Genomic DNA, 17496 nt, shown 5'->3' with positions numbered 1-17496 from the left:
TATATTTTAATTATTTAATATCTTTTTATGTTTGGTCTCTCCTTACAAAATGCTCTAGCTCTGCTACCCTTTCATGATTTGTGAAGATTTTAATATGAAGACATTGAAACAAAAACATGCAAATACGTTAGGGTCGTAGCCAACTCTAAGCTAAATTCCATTCAGCTCCCACGGCCGCATTACTCCGGCTGGAAGCCTTTCGTAATTGATCAAACGCCAAGCTCATTGTAAAACAACCAGACGAGGAGCGTGCCCAATACGGCACATCTGGACAATGCCCCCTGAACTTTCTAGCATAAAATCAATACAGGTTTATTCTTGTATTGGGTCCCATTTGATCTTTTGGGCTAATGGTGTATAATTTAGCCTAGCCCATTTCCTTTTTGTTTCTCAAATTATGTCCCATTTCATTCAGATCCAGTCCAATCTTATCAACAAATGGACCATCCGCCATTTCATTGCACACATTTCCCCTCCACCGGCCCTGCACCTCAAAATTCCATCCGTGGCAGTATCAAGATTCACAAATCAGCTATACAACATATAAAAGATAAAACCCTATCTTGGATCGAGAAATACAAATCCTTGTCAATATCACAAAAAGTCCAGCTCTATAAGTTTCCGCCTTCCCCTTAACTACCAATCTTCCCACACCCTCTTCGTGCTCTCCGTCGTTTTTCATTCCCTCTCATCTTATTTTTTCTCCTCCAACACTCTCAAATGGCATCCATTGCTGGTTCATCAATCTCCATGCAGCCTCGCCACACCCTGGTATTTCTTCTCTTCAATCTTTTCCTCCTTCAAATCTTACTGGCTGCAATTTCTTTCCTTCTTTCCCTCTTTGCATCTTCTTTATTGGTTTTAGTGTAATCTTTTTTTTTTGTGGTTTTAAAATGTCTGATCTGTTTGTTCTTTTAGTTGGTCTTGCTAAGATTTAACCTTTTGTTAATGAAATGCTGATTTTTTTAGTGTTCGAAACGAGGCTGTAGACTTAATTTTGTTAGTTCACTTTCTACGATGGCTGATTTGATCTGGGTAATCTGAGATTTGAAATTTTCTGATGTTTTGTCGTTGTTCTTACAGCTTGGTTTTGGGCAAAGTGAAAAAAAGTTAAAAGTGCATCTGGAGAATATAATGCGTTACTTTGCTTTTATATTGAACAATTATGTTGAAATTGGTGTTGCATTATATTTATCTGTTCATTTTTAATTAATTATAATTTTGATTTTTAGCTACTTTTTAGGGAGCTAAAAGCAAGTAGCTAGAGCAATAACCAGATGAAAGCAGTATTTGTTTTTGCTTTTCGATGAGCTGTTGTAGAGAGGAAACATATAGATTTTGTGTGCATTATTGGTTTTTAGTTGTAGAAGGTTTGTTGTCCTGGTTTTTGCTAAACATAATTTATGGAATTATATTGATTTATAACATAGATTAGCAGGTACAAATGACATATTATGTGGGTAAAGTTTGTACCTTTGGCGCCAAGGGAATTGCATATTTGCAAACATGATTGTAGAAATTTGGAGTTACATTGTTGAAGTTAAGTGTGCTTATGCACTGTAATGACATGTTTTTAGTTTTCCTTCTGGATTTTGTTTGTACATGTAGTAAAGTTGGCTGTTATAAAATTGCACAAGTAAAGGTCTATTTTGCTTGTATAAGGTGTTGAAATATCTTTGAGGATGGTCGTCTCTTTTAATGCTATTCTCTTATGAAAACTATTGACTGATTTTCATGGGGTTGGACATTTTTGACAGGCTACAACCAGGGTTTCTGGCTTAAAGTTGGTTTCATTTATGAACCAGGGAAGAAGCAGCCTCTCATTTAATTTGCGTCCAATGCCTGCTCGCTTGCGGATTTCCTGTGCTGTATGTTTCTTGATGAATGAAATGATATGAGTTTCTATATTGTTCATGTTCTTGTGTTTATCTGCATAGGCACTGCATCAATGTTGCCAAATTACAGATATAAAGAATAAGAAAAAATTTAAATAGTACTTTTCTTTTTTATTATTGTAGAGTCATTTGTAGGGGGCAAAGACTTCACAAGGGTGTTAACATTTTTGTCATGTGTCCATTTGAACAATAACAAGGAAATTAACATTGAATTGTCAACTGAATGAGAATGTGGTGAAGATATGAATCCGCTTGTTGAGTATTTACACTCCACTGACAGTGTATATAATATTTTTAACTACTTTTCTCTCTTTGATATTTCCCATGTGGGATGGTTGGAAAATATGGTTTAATTGTTTGTCTTCTTAGTTTATGCAATAATATTTCCTGTGCATCATATGCAGGGTTTATTGTATATATGCTATTTATGATCTAGGCATTTATGTAGAAATGACAGTTATACTTTTGGTGAACAAGATGACATTGATGGCTGAGTTAAATGTCATTGGGCAGGCCAAACCAGAGACTGTGGATAAGGTATGTGCAATAGTGAGGAAACAACTAGCTCTACCAAATGACAAACCAGTCACTGGTGATTCAAAATTTTCTGACCTTGGAGCTGATTCTCTTGATACGGTACTCCCTCAACTATCATTAAACATCTGAAGTGTCTTTGAATTTTGTTCTCTTTTCCTTTTCTTCTTTTTTGGGTAAAAGTTGGGTGCAGAAGGAGCTTGCATTTATTAGATTATAATGAATTTTTGCTCAGCTGTTTGTTTTAGATGCACTAGTCTATATAGCCTTGGGATTATCCCCTTTTCTCTAGCCTATCTAAATTTTCTTTATCAAGATGGGCATCTTCAGTTTTATTTGCTGTCCATGTTAATTCATCTGTTTTGTATCTTAGCTTGCCTGACAACTACATGCTTTTGTTTTGATTGAAGCAAAAGTATCATGTCCGCTCTATAAATGTGCTTCAAAGTCGTCTTCCTTAGAAGGCCAAGGTTGGTGGATGGAAGGAATTCATATTGGGCACTTCCTAGGGCCTTTCTGGGCCAAGGATGCTCATAGTCAAATAAGAGACGTGTCTTTTTGGTTCTTCCCATGGCTTGATTCCCACTCTCCCCACTTTTTTCATTTGACAAACACAATAAACATGATTTTTGTTAGTTCTTTACAACTCTAAGCTCTCTCTCTCACCCTTTATCCCTTTCTTTAGTGTAGCTTCTGCCAACTGGTTGTTTACTTGAAGGTTATTGCTTGTAGTTGGTGTTGGTAATTGGTGAAATGCCGTTTCAGGTTGAGATTGTGATGGGAATTGAGGAAGAATTTGGAATCACTGTCGAAGAGGACAATGCCCAAAGCATCACAACTGTTCAGGATGCTGCAGATCTTATAGAGAAGCTCTGCAGCGAGTAAAGTGCCTAGAGACTGGGACCTAAGTTGGAGATTCATTTGCCCATGTTGATGTCGCTTAATAGCCTGCTATCTCTAGAGCATTTAACAACCTTGTTGTGAACTCAAGTCTATTTATTTGTTCAATCTAGGAAAACTCATAAAGTTGTTGAGATTTTTAGTTAAATTGTGGATTGGACCTTTTGTGTTTTAAGTCAAGGAAATACTATTACATCTGATTGTGTTGCTTTTCTACATTGCTACCGACTTATAGAATTTTTGCTTTAGTTATGGAAATAGGTAATGTAGGTTTAACTGATGGGGTGGGTTCCTAGAGTCCAACACCCTGCAAAGAAGATCTTTTCAATGCTAAACTCAAGTATGGGTTAAAAGTGCTTAAATGACTTGGGCTGCGGTATGTTATTGAGATGAGTTTAATACGGAATGTTTATCTAGCAGAATAGGATAATTGTTTACGAGAGTAATTTCATTGGCAAGATAGAATAATTGGCTTTATCTAGGACAAATTTAACTCATGGGACACAAAAATATTTGCTTATGACAATATAAAAACAACATAATTAAATATTTTTCTTTTTTCTGACCCAGTTTCTTCCTACACTATATATCAATAACTTAAAATAAGTAAATAAATAGGTTTGTACCACTCAAAACGAAATTAAATATACAAATGTCAGAAAAAGTAAAAAGTACTGTCGAAACAAATATATCCTCTTTAGTGTTTGTTGATAGATGAGGCAGTTGTAACATTCCACAGTACACACCACACAGAGAGTACAATCTATCCGCAACCATCTTTCTAATTTTCCACAAATTATTCACTCCAGATGTACTGTTACTACAGGGAATTAAGCTCCAAGCAGAAATTCTATTTTGTTTGGAACCAAAGCTTTCTAGATAGATGATCATTCATCCCATGGTCCTCAATCCCAAGTAACCAAGAGTTACAAAGACATACAGAAACACTAGAATAAATAACTGAAGCAAAGTATGCAAACAAACACACATAGGTCTAGCTGTGTAGGTGCATGACATTATTCAATAAATATTACAAATAACAGTTACAATCCTATAACATCAATGCAAGGCTCTGAAATCTGAAGCGAACAAAGGGGAAAGCTCGCAAATTAATTAAATCACAGTCCATAACATTATTGCAAGGCTCGCAACTCTGCAGCGAACAAAGAAAAAGCTTCCTTAGGTTGCATGAGATCTGCTGCATGTGGTAGCTAATTACAAAAATGAGGTAACAAATATATTCAGACGAAAATTAAATCCTAAATAGACATGTATTACAATATGTATTTTTGAAGCATACTACAAGCATTGAATTTTGTTGGTGATATACAGAAGATAAAAAGAATAGCATTGTAGGAAGTAGTTAAAAAAGATTATTATGTCAATAAATGAAAGCTCACCAGTTGTTCCTTTATTCCGAATGGAAGCAGCTTCAGAAGTCTACCTACAAATGTTCCAATGAAAACCCAAAGTTAGATTGAGGATTGAATAAAATCGATGAATTTGATTAGCAATGAAAAAGGAAGCATTTAGTCCTTTAACAGAAATAGCAGAAAAGAAGTTTTATACCATAACAACAAAATAACAGGAGAATGTAAATTCATATTCTCGAGTCACACCTTTAAGAATGTAAAATATCAGAAGCCAAAGGAAGGAAGAACAAGGCAACATGCTGCTAGAATTGATTCACTTTGATTCATTGGACTGCTAATATATATATACAAGCCTAAGTAATCAAAATATCTAACATATTTTCACTATTTGATAGGCAAATATGCATAACGCATGCCCATCACGAGGCTAAGGCAACAAGCTAAGTACTACAACGGTATTTATCAGCATAAACAAGTAATATAAGTGAACATAAGCATGCCTAATCGTCTGCCACTAATCTGCAGCAGAGAGAAGTAAAATCTCAATTCTAACGCATACAACAACATTTTAGAGAAAGAGAAGAACAAAACGCTAGTGAAGAAGCAACAAGAGAAAAAGACAAAAGTGAAAAAAAAACCTTTATAGAGAAGCAAGAGGAGAGGGAGAGATTACTACATACCTCAACCTCTCGGACTTGTGAAATTTTAGGCCAATCTGCACCCCCATCTCGTTGGCATCTTTCACTCAAGGTCGGACAACCTTCAACTTTTAGTTGTCTAAGTGCAATGAGGCGATCCATTCCCTCCGGAAGAGATGCCAATTTTGGACAATAACGAATCTCAAGTTTCTGAAGTGAAGTGAGACTTGGCAGCCACTCTGGTAGTACCTCAAAGTTGCCACAGATGCTGATTTGTATACATTGCAACGTCCTAGCAGATCCTTCAAGAAGCAATCGTGGCAAATCCGTGAACGCTTCTAAGCCCCATATTGAGAAAGTTTTAAGGCTCAAAGCAAGGTCTTGGTCTTCTTTCTCTTCCGGTTCCATGTGTAAATCGATTGCTCGACACCGACGTATATGAAGGTGTTCTAATTTGGTTAGGAATTTCAGGCTCCGTGGCAATCTGACAAGTTTAGAACAGCCTGCCACATATAATGTTCTAAGTGATGTGAGGTATTGCATCCCTTCAAATAAACATTCTAAATTGCCACACCCAAGCAACCCCGAATACTGAAGAGAACTCCAACATCCTGGTCGAATTTCCTTCAAATGCATAGCTTCAATAGTTATTTCTAGATATCTAAGCCTAATCAAGCTTTGCATGCTGTCAGGCAACCGCTTCAAAGTAGTATCCCACATTCTTAACGTTTGCAAGCTTCGAAGCTTATAGAAAGAACTAGGAAGTTTCCTTATGCGACAAGAACTCAAGTCAAGGTATCGTAAGTGCTTCAAGGTACCAACGGACCTCGGTAAAGCCTTCAGTGACGAATAACTTGATTAAAGATTTGTCAATGGCTTTTAATTCCTTTGAGAGGTTTTCGATTCCTTTAAAACTAGAGGAACTTTTATGAGTGATTGATCATCACAGAATGACACATGTCGAACTTTTTCATCAATATTTTCTGTTTGGCGATATAAAGTTTTGCACTCTTTTTGTGACACATCTAATGCAAGATCATGTATCAAATCATGCATTTTAAAGCCTCCATAATCAGCATCTTGGATGAAGCACCTTGACCGTAACTCGTTCAAGTATCGACCCCCCAACATCTTCCCACTCTTGGTTTTGCTTTGGATATTCAGGCAGTCCATTGGCCATCCAAAATTGGATGACATCATCATCGTAATAGATGTGATCCTTTTCATACAAAGACAGAAAAGCAAGACACCGTTGCAAAGGGGACGGCAAATGATGGTAACTCAATTTCAACGTTGGTGAAATATCATCTTCACTTTGTTCAAGTCTCCAAATTTAATTATCTTTTATAAAAATCCATTCATGTTCATCTGTTTTCAAAAAAAATAAGCTTCCCAATTTTTTACTGCCAAAGGAACTCCCTTGCATTTTTTCACAATTTCTCCTCCAATTCTCATAAGATTTGGATATCGTCTCTCGTTTCCTTCATTAAATGCCCATGTGATAAACAAAGTCAAACATTCTTTATGAGAGAGACCTTTTAATTGATAAGAGTGAATATTACTCATCATTGAAGCAACCTTCAAGCTACGAGTAGGAACAATCATTTTATTTTGAGACGGATTATCCAACGATGTCAATAAAGTTCTTAACTCAACTCATTTTTCACGATTTTCGTTCCAAACATCATCCGGAACAAATAAAAATTTTTTATCACTCAAAAGACTTCGCAAACGAGTTTGCATCGCATTAACTGTTAAACCATCACATCTTTCCGAATTTATAGAGTAAATAATCTCCTTAAGCAATCTAGCAAGATCAAATTCCTCTGAAACACACACCCATATTCTTAATGGGAAATGCTTAATAACCTGTTCATCATTGTATACAAATTGAGCAAGTGTGGTCTTCCCTAGACCTCCAGTTCCAACTATGGTGATGACAGGGATGTTTCTACCCTCACTTGGTCTCATTAAAGGATTTAAAATGGTTTTTTTATCCACATCTCTACCAATGACATCAGAAGAATTCACAAAAGAGTGGGTCTCCCTATGAATAACCCGTCGGTTGTCGCCTCCCTCTCCTAAATCAAACCTTTCCCATTCAGCGGCAATTTTGTCTAACCTCTGATTGATCTCTTTGATTTTATGACCCATTTTTACAGAGAATGCAAGTGGTAAAGAGCATGAACCCAGGGATCGTAGCTTTACACTGATGCTTGGATGATTCGCGATCTGTTTCCGTAGAGCTTCACACTCGAATTCATCAAGCACATCTTCAACATCATAAAAGATGTCTCTGAGTTTCCACATACAGAGGCGCAACTTTTCATTCTAGTGCTGCTGCCGCTCAGCATCCAAAAGCACAGCTTTGATGCTGCTCATGGTGTCCTGGAGCTTTCTCAAATCGCTTTTGACACCAAATGCCAAGAGAACTTCTTCCCCAGCAAGAAGGGCTATTTTCTCCATAACCCTTTCTGCAATATTGAACAGAAATAATTCTACCATAATTAAACTCTTAAGAGCAAAGAAAGAAGAAAATGGGAATTTTTTTTGAGCGAAACACAGGATATTAAGAGCTCAAAAATTTTCTTCCAAGTTGCCTTGAGCTAATATTTTGCATCAAATGACTTCTGTTTGATAGTTGACTTTTTTTTTTATAAACAAAAGTTGACTATTGATGTGTAACGCTTTGTCTTTTTCCCAGTAACTTCATTATTTTTAGCATAAAGTATATTACTTAGGAACGCCAAACTTCACAAGCTCGAAAATCCAAAATTTGATTTTTCATATTGTTTGGCTTGCGGTTCTCACGCCTAAATCCTAAGTATTTGAAATATGACAAGGTCACTTTTCATAGGTATCATATTAAACCAAATATAGTATCCTTAACCGACTTTTTAAAATTTACACTCTGGAATTTAAATCTTCAAATATATAAAAAGTATATAATTATTTGAAAGATTAAATTTTTTAATCTAGCTAACAATTCTTTACTAATCAAAGCCAAATACTCTCATTGAAGCTTATACAAGATAAAATATAGATATTAATCTTGCTAACCAAATTCCTTACCAAACGAATTTAATACCCAACGAAGCAAAAATATCAAAATCTAAAATGTAGAAAATTAAAAGAATAATTACTACCTTTGAGTAAGTAACCATTGACATCTTTTCAGTTGGATTAAGTATATTTAAAACATTTAGATCAAAATTAAAAATAATAAAACAAAATTAAGTAATCTCATTCATAAACATATTTGCTTCAAAATTATATTTTCAGGTAACAGAACTAAATATGATTTCATAAAAAATAAATTTTAGTGATTTTCTAGAACATGTTATAACCACACTTAATCCTTGTGTCAAAGATTAGAATCATAAAGAAAATCGTGATTAACCTTGTGGCGTGGGTTAGAATCAAAACAAAAACCACAATTAATCTCAACAACGTAGGTCGGAAGTATATCAGAAACAAAAATGGTTGCACTAAACAAAAATTAGAATAACTATTATTTTGTAATCAATGGTGTAGTTTGAAATTGGTTTCTAATAGCAAAATACATATCAACATAAGTAACATTTAACACTCTTGGACAAGATCAGAGCATAACCAGACTAATTAGAGATAATATAAAACTTATTTTTAGGTTATCTCAAATATATAAGCAGTGTTTATCCACCTTAACAAAATACATTTAGTATACAACAAAAATTTTCCATATCCATTTCAAATTAAGTATCTTATGCTTGTATTCACACAAATAGTTATATGCATATAAATTGGACAAAATCATATTCAAAATTTAAAACAAACAATCATCTATTGCACAAATCACCTTCTAAATTCAGAATAAAAAAAAAACCATATATGCACATTTTGTATGCTTAACCCAATTTAGCGAATCTAAAGACTAGATATTATAAATAATATACGAAAGTCAAATTACATTGAAGTTACTTTTTTAAGTGTAAAAATATCGAAAGGATATCCAATCACTTACCTAGTCTGCAAGTCTACCATCAAGTAACAAAACACACAATTCAAGAAAATATATATAAAAAAATCAATACACATGAATTTGACAAATGCACAACTTTCGTTACACATCCTTACTCATTTAGATAAAATTGGAAAAAAAATTTAATAATAAAAGCGATTTTCATTTTATAAAAGAAAATATACAAAAATTATGTAAAAACTGAAAAGTAAGGCTTAAATCGTAAAATTGGTAACAATTATGATTTTTAATGAAAATCAAATATTAATTTGAAGTAAATATCATATTTATAATTTTTCTTCTTATACCAAATGGATCTTTACAAAATCTAGAACATGAACAATAATTTTATAAATATTTTATTCATGTAAAAATTAAATAAAAAATTACTAAAACTTATGAAATTTTATAACAAAATTAATTATATATTGTTTGAAAATAATTTTAGAATAATTAAAACATAATTTTCTAATTTATGAAATTCCATATTCTTAATGTCCATTTAACCCATTTTGAGCACTTATAATTCTTAATCCAAGTTGATTCGAGTGATAAATTTAACCAATTTGAAGTAATCTAGTAATAATATAACATAAAAATTATTTCAATTGAAAAGATTGCAAAATTTACGAATTCCAAAAGTCAAAAATTTGAAAATCGTCATAGTATTCTCAGAATTTCTAGAGTTCAAATTCAGCCAGTTTCTCCCCTAACTGACCTCATTTATCCCCAAATAAGCGACTAAGATCAAAATATAGACCACATATACTTCAAAAGCCACCTAAAAATCAATTCAATGGAGTTTTGATGACCCTAAATTGAGTTGTTGATGTTGTCAAAATTAAATCCCGCAGTCATATTTCTGGGCCAAGGATGCTCAAAGTCAAACAAGAAGTGTCTCTTTGGTTCTTCCTATGGCTTGAATCCTGCTCTCCCCTCTTCTTTCGTTTGATTAACACAATAAACACGGTTTTTATTAGTTCTTTACAACTCTAAGCTCTTTCTCCCCCTTTATCCCTTTCTTTAGTGTACCGTCTGCCTACTAATTGTTTACTTGAAGGTTATTGCTTTTAGTTGGCGTTGGTAATTGGTGAAATGCCGTTTCAGGTTGAGATTGTGATGGGACTTGAGGGAGAATTTGGAATCACTATGGAAGAGGACAATGCCCAAAGCATCACAACTGTTCAGGATGCTGCAGATCTTATAGAGAAGCTCTGCAGCGAGAAAAGTGCCTGCAAACTAGGGCCTAAGTTGGAGATTCATTTGCCCATGATGATGTCACCTAATTGCATGCTATCTCTATAGAGCATTTGACAATCTTGTTGAGAACTCAAGTCTATTTATTTGTTCAATCTAGGAAAACTCATAAAGTTGTTGAGATTTTTAGTTAAATCATGGATTTGGGTTTTTGTGTTCCAAGTCAAGGAAATACTATTCCATCTGATTGTCTCGCTTTTCTACACTGCTACTGACGTTTAGAATTTTTGTTTTTAGTAAGCTTCACATATAGTTATGGAAATGGGTAATGTAGGTTTAGCTGATGGGTTGAGTCCCTGAAGCATAACACCCAGCTAAGACGACCTCTTCAACGCTAAACTCAAATATGGGATCAAGTGCTTTAATGACTGGGGTTGTGGTATGTTACTGAGATGAGCGTTAATCCGGAATGTTTATTTCTGTTTACCACAAAATCATGATAACTAATGTCATTGGCATAATAGGATAATTAGCTTCATCTAGCATAGATTTAACTAGTCTGATTTCCTCCTCCGCAACAAAAATACTTGTTCATGACAGTATAAAAAGAATATAAGTATTTTTCGTTTTTGTTTTCATAATCCATGTATGAATAACTTAAAATAAGAAAATAAATAGATTATACCTCACAAAACGAAATTAAATATACAAATGCCAAAAAAAGAAAAAATGTACAATCAAACAAAAGATATCTTTTTAGTGTTTTTTGGTAGATGCAGCAATTCTAACATTCCACAATACATATAAAGCACAACACAATTTGTCTGCAATCATCTTCCTAATTTTTCACAATTATTCACCTTATATATAAATTGTTATAAATTTATATGGCGAAGCTCCAAGTAAAAACTTTAATTTGCTCGAAACTAAAGTATTTTAGATGAGATGATCATTCCTTCCATGATCTTAACTCCCAAAAAAACAAAAGTGACAAAGACAAACAAAACACTGGAATAAATAGCTGAAGCATTGTATGCAAACAAAGACATAAGTCTAGCTGTCTAGGTACATGACATCATTAAATATTACAAACAATAGTTACAATCCCATAACATCAAAGCAAGACTCTGAAATCTGAAGGGAACAAATTAAAAAGCTCAGAAGTTAATTAAAATCACAATCCATAACATGAATGCAAGGTTCTCGACTCTGAAGCAAATATAGTGAAAGCTTCCATAGGGTGCAGGCTGTTGCTTATTTATCCATCGCGAGATCAGCCTGCATGTAGTAGTGAAATACCAAATGAGCTCAAGAGTATATATAAATTAACATGTATTTGGTAGTAATTAAGAAGAGGAATAAAATATGTATTTAACATCCAAAAAGATAACAACTAATCACAATTCTATCAATTAATTGATTTTTGGATCAAAAGAAGATAGAAAATCAAAACATCTACCTTGGTTCTGATGATGACAACTTCGTTTTGCCTTTTGCTTTCACAAAATTTAATATAACATAAACATAAATAATTAGTAAACTCTTCTAAGATTGAAAGATATAGCTAAAGAAAAAATGACATTGTTATTAACGAATGATTGTTGAACTAAAATCTTACTTTTGTTATATTTACGAATTAAATTTTAAAATTTATGTTTTCATATTTTGTAGTATTTATATCCAAATTTTACCTTTGTATAATACAAGCATTGAATTTTGTTGGTGATATACAGAAGAAAAAATAAAAAAGAAATCTGGAAAAGAATTGAAAGTTTATAATCATATATAAGCCATATTATTGTACTAGTTAAAGTAGATTATTATGCCAATAAATGAAAGGTCACCTGTTGTTGCTTTATTCCGATTGGAAGCTCCACCACAGGTCTACCTACAAATGTTACAGTTAAAACCCAAAATTAGATTGAAGATTGAGGAATATCGATGAATTTCATTGGGGTCAAACAACGACGTTTTAGAGAAGGAGGAGAAGAAAGCTCCAGTGAAAAAGCTATAAGAGAAAGAGAAATGAGGAAATGAAATCTTAGAGAGAAGCAAGAGGAGTGGGAGGGATTACTGCACACCTCAACCTCTTGGACGTGTGAAATTTTGGGCCAATCTGCACCCCCAACTCGTCCGCATCTTTTACTCAAGGTCCGACAACCTTTAATTTTGAGTTGTGTAAGCGCAGTGAGGCGATCCATTCCCTCCGGAAGAGATGACAATTTTGGGCAATAACCAATCTCAAGTTTCTGAAGGGAAGTGAGATTTTGCAGCCACTCTGGTAGTACCTCAAAGTTTTTGCAGCATGCAATATGTAGAGACTGCAAAGTGCTAGCAGATCCTTCAAGAAGCAATCGTGGCAAATCCGTCAACGCATATAAATCCGATATTGAGAAAGTTTTAAGGCTCAAGTGTAGGTCTTGGTCTTCTGCTTCTTCTGCTTCCATGCATAAATTGATTTTTGGGCAGCCACCGATGAGGATTTCCTCTAATTTGGTTAGAAATTTCAGACTTCTGGGAAGTGAGATCAACCTGACACACTCATGGATAGCCAATCTTCTAAGTGATGTGAGGTGTTGCATCCCATCAAATATAGATTCTAGCCTATCACATTTGGACAAGTGTAGCAACTGAAGGGCACTCCAACATCCTGGTTGAATATCCCTTAAAAGCAGAGCATCTGTGGTTATCTCTAGAAATCTGAGACTGATCAAGCTTTGCAAGTTTTCAGGTACTTCTATCAGTGGAACACCAAATAAGCGCAAAGTTAGCAAGCTCTGAAGTTTACAGATAGAACTTGGAATTTTCCTCATCCTACGACAGAGGCTCAAGTCAAGATATCTTAAATGCTTCAAGGTACCAATGGATTCGGGTAATTCCTCTAACAATGTATAGGAGAGATCAAGTAGACGTAGATACTTGAAATTCAAGATGCAGGCGTTAACAAACGATTCATCAATGCTCCTGTTTTCTGTTGAAAATGGAAGTGGTGGGACCACTATTGTCCGCACTCGTTTTAACTTCTTCAAAGATTGCGGAACTCCTAATGGACTGTCAGCAGAAAATGACAAATGTCGAATTTTTTCAACAACTTTTATCGGTTGACGATTTACGGTTAAACACTCTGTGTGTGATACTTTTAATGCGAGATCATGTATCAAATCATGCATTTTAAACCGATAAAATGACCCGCAGTCTGTGACATCTTGGACAAAACACCTCAACCATAACTCCTTAAAATATGTAATCCCGATATCTTCCCATTCTTCGTTTTGATTGGAGCTTGCGAGGAGTCCATTGGCCATCCAAAATTGGATGATGTAATCAGTGTCATACAAATAGTCTTTTGGGAATAATGATAAATAAGTAAAGCATCGTTGCAAATGAGATGGCAAATAATGATAACTCAACTTTAATACAGGTAAAATATCATTTTCACTTTGGTCAAGTCTCCAGATTTCATTATCTCTTAATAAAATCCATTCATGTTCATCTGTTTTGGAAAAAAGTAAGCTTCCCAATGTTCTCACTGCAAGAGGAACTCCTTTACATTTCTCTACAATTTTTTCCCCAATTCTCATGAGATTAGGATATCGTCCCTCATCTCCATCTTTAAACGCCCATTTTGTAAACAAAGTCATACAATTTTCATGAGAAAGACCTTTTAATACATAAGGATCACACGAACTCATTATTGAGGCAACTTTTAACGAACGAGTAGTCATGATTATTTTACTTCGGGATAAGTTGCCCTTTGACATCAATAAATTTTTGAACTCAATCCATTTGACACGATCCTCATTCCACACATCATCTAAAACCAGCAAAAAGTTCTCATCCTTCACAAGACTTCGCAATTGAGTTTGTAAGGTGTCAATTTTTGAATCATCACAGGTTTTTTTACTTATGGAATAAATCATCTCCTTGAGCAATCTACGAAGATCAAACTCCTCTGACACACAGACCCATATTCTCAATGCGAAAAGCTTAATAACCCATTCATCATTGTATACGCATTGAGCAAGTGTGGTCTTCCCTAGACCCCCAATTCCAACTATGGGGATGACAGGGATGTTTCCACTCTCATCACTTGGTTCCTTTAAAAGATTTATAATGTTTTCTCTATCTTCATCTCGACCAATGACATCCGAAGAATTCACAAAAGAGTGAGTCTCCCTGTGAATAACACGTCGGTTGTCTACTTGCTGTCCTAAATTAAATCTGTCCCATTCAGTGGCAATTTTGTCTATCCTCTTATTGATCTCTTTGATTTTATGACCCATTTTTGAGGAGAATGCTAGTGGAACAAAGCATGAAGGCAAACATCGTACCTTTATGCTGGTGCTTGGATAATTCACGACCTCTTTTCGCAGAGCTTCACACTCGATCTCATCAATGACATCTTCAGCATCGTAAAAGAGGTCTCTAAGCTTCCAAATGGAAAGGCGCAACGCTTCATTCTGGTGCTGTTGCCGCTCAGCATCCAAAAGAACAGCTTTGATGCGGGTCATGGTGTCCTGGAGCTCTTCCAGATCATTTTCGACATTAAATGCCAAGCGAACTTCTTCTACAGCAAGGAGGGCTATTTTCTCCAGAACCCTTTCTGCAGTGTTGAACAGAAATGATTCTGCCATAATTAAGCTCTAAAGAGCAAGGGAAGAAGAAAAAAGGATTTTCTTTTTTGTGGGGAAGACAGGATATTATGCACTGAATAATTTTCTTCCAAGTTGTCTTGAGCTTATATCGTGCATCAAAGGACTTCCGTTTGATAGTTGACTTTACTTTTTGGTAAATGACAGTTCACCTTCGCTGTGTAGCACTTTCTGAGTAATTTCGTTCATTTTTACTTTTTAGCATAGAAGTATATTACTTAGAGACCGGTGAGACCGCCCAAGCTTGACAGGCCAGAATATTCAAATGTTGATTTTGTTGACTGCCGGGTTCTTTCATATTCTTTGGGTCATGGATTTGGTTTGGATCAAGCTTTATAGCTCTTTAACAGCTAGACTTCATATCCGAGTTGTTGAAGAATGGGAAATTGAAAAGAATAGTAAAAAATGCATAAAAGAAGAAAACAGAAGGCAGAATTTGGTTACAATAGCATAAAACCTTAGAGATATGCTGCAAGACTGTACACAATGCTTTTATTTGCACTTGACTTCATAAAATCAGAGAGTATTACAGCGTGAACTCTAGAAACTCTATTATAACTTAAACTCTCAACCACCTGAGCTCAAATCACCTAGTTGCTCAATACATACAGACAGAACCAGAAACAAGGACAAACTGATTACGCCAGGTATGGAGAAGCTTAAGGCTAAAGCAAATTCTAGATTATTGGCTTCGTTGCCATAGCAGAATTTATACATACTACATGCAGACATGATCAAACAACTCTTTTAGCAGACATTGCAATCTGGATTGCATTTAATTTCATTTACAGAGCCTATTGACAAGAGAAATTTGTAACTCAAAGTTGATAAAGTGCTCACTCCCAGTCAGTGTCAAAGAAACCAGCGTCTTTCATCTCCGAGTAGTAGACATTCTCTAAATGCAAGTCTTCCTCCTGCGCACGTTAAAAATATTTTAACCGTGCTAACATAAAATAAGGCTGTGCTAAAGAATCAATTAACAAGATGAAATTTTTACTATGAATCTGATATAAAAACTACCAAGATTGGGGGATCATGATGGATGCAGATAAATGATTACCTGGAAAAAATCTGCCAGAAAAGTTATATACAGAAGAGGAAGGTACAAGGCATGGTAGCAAACAAGTGTGGCGCTGTACAACCTGTCCATAATATTTCCCATTCTCTTTAAAGTTCTTGAAAGGGAACACAATATACTTACATAAATAGCAAACAGAACTCTCCAATTAAAAGGAATAACAGCTTGTATTACCAAAAACCAAAACCAGCACCATTTCCAGTTAGTCCACAAGCAATCAGAGCTAGTGCGTTCAAGATGAACATTATAGCAATGTATTTGTAAAATGCAGGTCGTGCTGCAGAAGAAGAGAAGAGATTCCAGGTGACATAACTATGCAACTACTGTAAATCGCTAGCAAAAATGTATGTAACTCAGATGAGCATACCAGGTAACCTTTCTCTCCACTTGGAGTGGTACATAAACAGTATGAAGCCATAAATAGCAGTCAGCACTAGCCTGTGAACAACCCACAGGCCCCATTTCACCTGATGTGGATGCTCGGTATTGTCAATGAACAATGGGACACCAAATCCAAATAGGTAGATAGCCTAAAATAGGAAAAAGTCCATTGAAATATTAATATCATAATATATAATGTATTGATGCCAAAAAGTCAAAAGCATATACAATAAAAGAAAGGGAAAAAAAAAACACATTGTATGTTTTCCATGTTAGAAAATAAAAACAACTCAAAATGTATATACAATCACACTTCACATTTTAGATTGCTTAATAAGTTAAAGTATGTCAACAATCTAAAAATAGGTCACATGGAATGCAAACTCTTCTATGAATACCAAAGTGCAGTAAGGAAGAAGCCATCGTGCTCTTCCATCACCATCCCGTGCATGTCTTCAAATAAGTAGCAACAGATACGCAACTTCCAAGAAGGGTGAAATAGTACGAATAAAAGAAATACCTTCAGAAGTAAGTCCAAACCAACAATAAGCCCTGAAACAACAAATGTCCGTGTCAAAGCTTCCAACCCACTAGCATAGTTTCCTTGAAGTAAAAATGCCACCAGGCTAACTTCTAGGAACAACATCCCAGAAGTTGTAAATAATGACAAGATATTCCATGCCATTTCCTTTCCAGGAGTGCATTCCCAGGCCTGTGTCAATGAAGAGAAAGTTTAAACCAAGCCATCCAGCTAGGAAATAGAAAAAATATTTAACTCACTCACAACTAGAATAAGAATCTCCAAGGGTCAATGCATGCATATTTGATTAATCTGAATGGATATGAGT

The 17496-nt window shown here is 34.9% G+C and overlaps 3 protein-coding genes and 1 pseudogene across 4 annotated transcripts in view; 1 reads left to right on the top strand and 3 right to left on the bottom strand.

Moving 5' to 3' along the window:
* Positions 1 to 583: 583 nt before the first annotated feature.
* On the top strand, positions 584 to 3545 carry LOC110415461 (acyl carrier protein 1, chloroplastic). The gene is made up of 4 exons (XM_021427126.2): positions 584 to 771; positions 1758 to 1868; positions 2409 to 2531; positions 3195 to 3545. The coding sequence occupies exons 1-4, from the start codon at positions 721 to 723 to the stop codon at positions 3312 to 3314; spliced, it is 405 nt and encodes a 134-aa protein (XP_021282801.1). The 5' UTR covers positions 584 to 720; the 3' UTR covers positions 3315 to 3545.
* Positions 3546 to 4377: 832 nt separating this feature from the next.
* Positions 4378 to 7845, bottom strand: LOC110415459 (putative disease resistance protein RGA1; annotated as a pseudogene).
* A 3708-nt stretch (positions 7846 to 11553) lies between these two features.
* On the bottom strand, positions 11554 to 15227 carry LOC110415458 (putative disease resistance protein RGA1). 2 transcript variants are annotated; one of them, XM_021427125.1, is made up of 4 exons: positions 12619 to 15227; positions 12382 to 12425; positions 11997 to 12033; positions 11554 to 11815 (listed from the first exon to the last, which is right to left on the bottom strand). In XM_021427125.1, the coding sequence occupies exons 1-2, from the start codon at positions 15169 to 15171 to the stop codon at positions 12393 to 12395; spliced, it is 2586 nt and encodes an 861-aa protein (XP_021282800.1). In that variant the 5' UTR covers positions 15172 to 15227; the 3' UTR covers positions 11554 to 11815; positions 11997 to 12033; positions 12382 to 12392. The 2 variants fall into 2 exon arrangements, with proteins under 2 accessions (XP_021282800.1, XP_021282799.1); XM_021427124.1 differs by lacking the exon at positions 11997 to 12033.
* A 440-nt stretch (positions 15228 to 15667) lies between these two features.
* The window catches only part of LOC110415212 (protein CANDIDATE G PROTEIN-COUPLED RECEPTOR 2-like), a 3302-nt gene continuing 1473 nt past the window's right edge, over positions 15668 to 17496 (bottom strand). The window contains exons 2-6 of the mRNA XM_021426787.2: positions 17169 to 17360; positions 16635 to 16797; positions 16442 to 16544; positions 16250 to 16331; positions 15668 to 16103 (exon numbers count right to left, since the gene is read on the bottom strand). Of these exons, the coding sequence (XP_021282462.1) occupies positions 16026 to 16103; positions 16250 to 16331; positions 16442 to 16544; positions 16635 to 16797; positions 17169 to 17360 (618 nt within the window). The 3' untranslated portion in view covers positions 15668 to 16025. The remainder of the gene's footprint in view (positions 16104 to 16249; positions 16332 to 16441; positions 16545 to 16634; positions 16798 to 17168; positions 17361 to 17496) is intronic.

The sequence above is a fragment of the Theobroma umbraticum genome, unplaced genomic scaffold, assembly GCF_002168275.2.
Source record: "Theobroma umbraticum cultivar Fairchild unplaced genomic scaffold, ASM216827v3 scaffold_147.0, whole genome shotgun sequence".
Taxonomy (NCBI): domain Eukaryota; kingdom Viridiplantae; phylum Streptophyta; class Magnoliopsida; order Malvales; family Malvaceae; genus Theobroma; species Theobroma umbraticum.
Note: the sequence above shows the minus strand (reverse complement) of the source record. Positions and strands in the feature narration are given on the sequence as shown.

What these genes read in the sequence shown, in the direction of transcription:
- LOC110415461 (XM_021427126.2), top strand. Translation starts at nt 721, where the DNA reads ATGGCATCCATTGCTGGTTCATCAATCTCCATGCAGCCTCGCCACACC. An exon ending in TGCAGCCTCGCCACACCCTG is followed by an intron (nt 772 to 1,757) that starts GTATTTCTTCTC and finishes CATTTTTGACAG; the next exon opens with GCTACAACCAGGGTTTCTGG. An exon ending in GCTTGCGGATTTCCTGTGCT is followed by an intron (nt 1,869 to 2,408) that starts GTATGTTTCTTG and finishes GTCATTGGGCAG; the next exon opens with GCCAAACCAGAGACTGTGGA.
- LOC110415458 (XM_021427125.1), bottom strand. Translation starts at nt 15,171, where the DNA reads ATGGCAGAATCATTTCTGTTCAACACTGCAGAAAGGGTTCTGGAGAAA. An exon ending in CACACGTCCAAGAGGTTGAG is followed by an intron (nt 12,426 to 12,618) that starts GTGTGCAGTAAT and finishes TAACATTTGTAG; the next exon opens with GTAGACCTGTGGTGGAGCTT.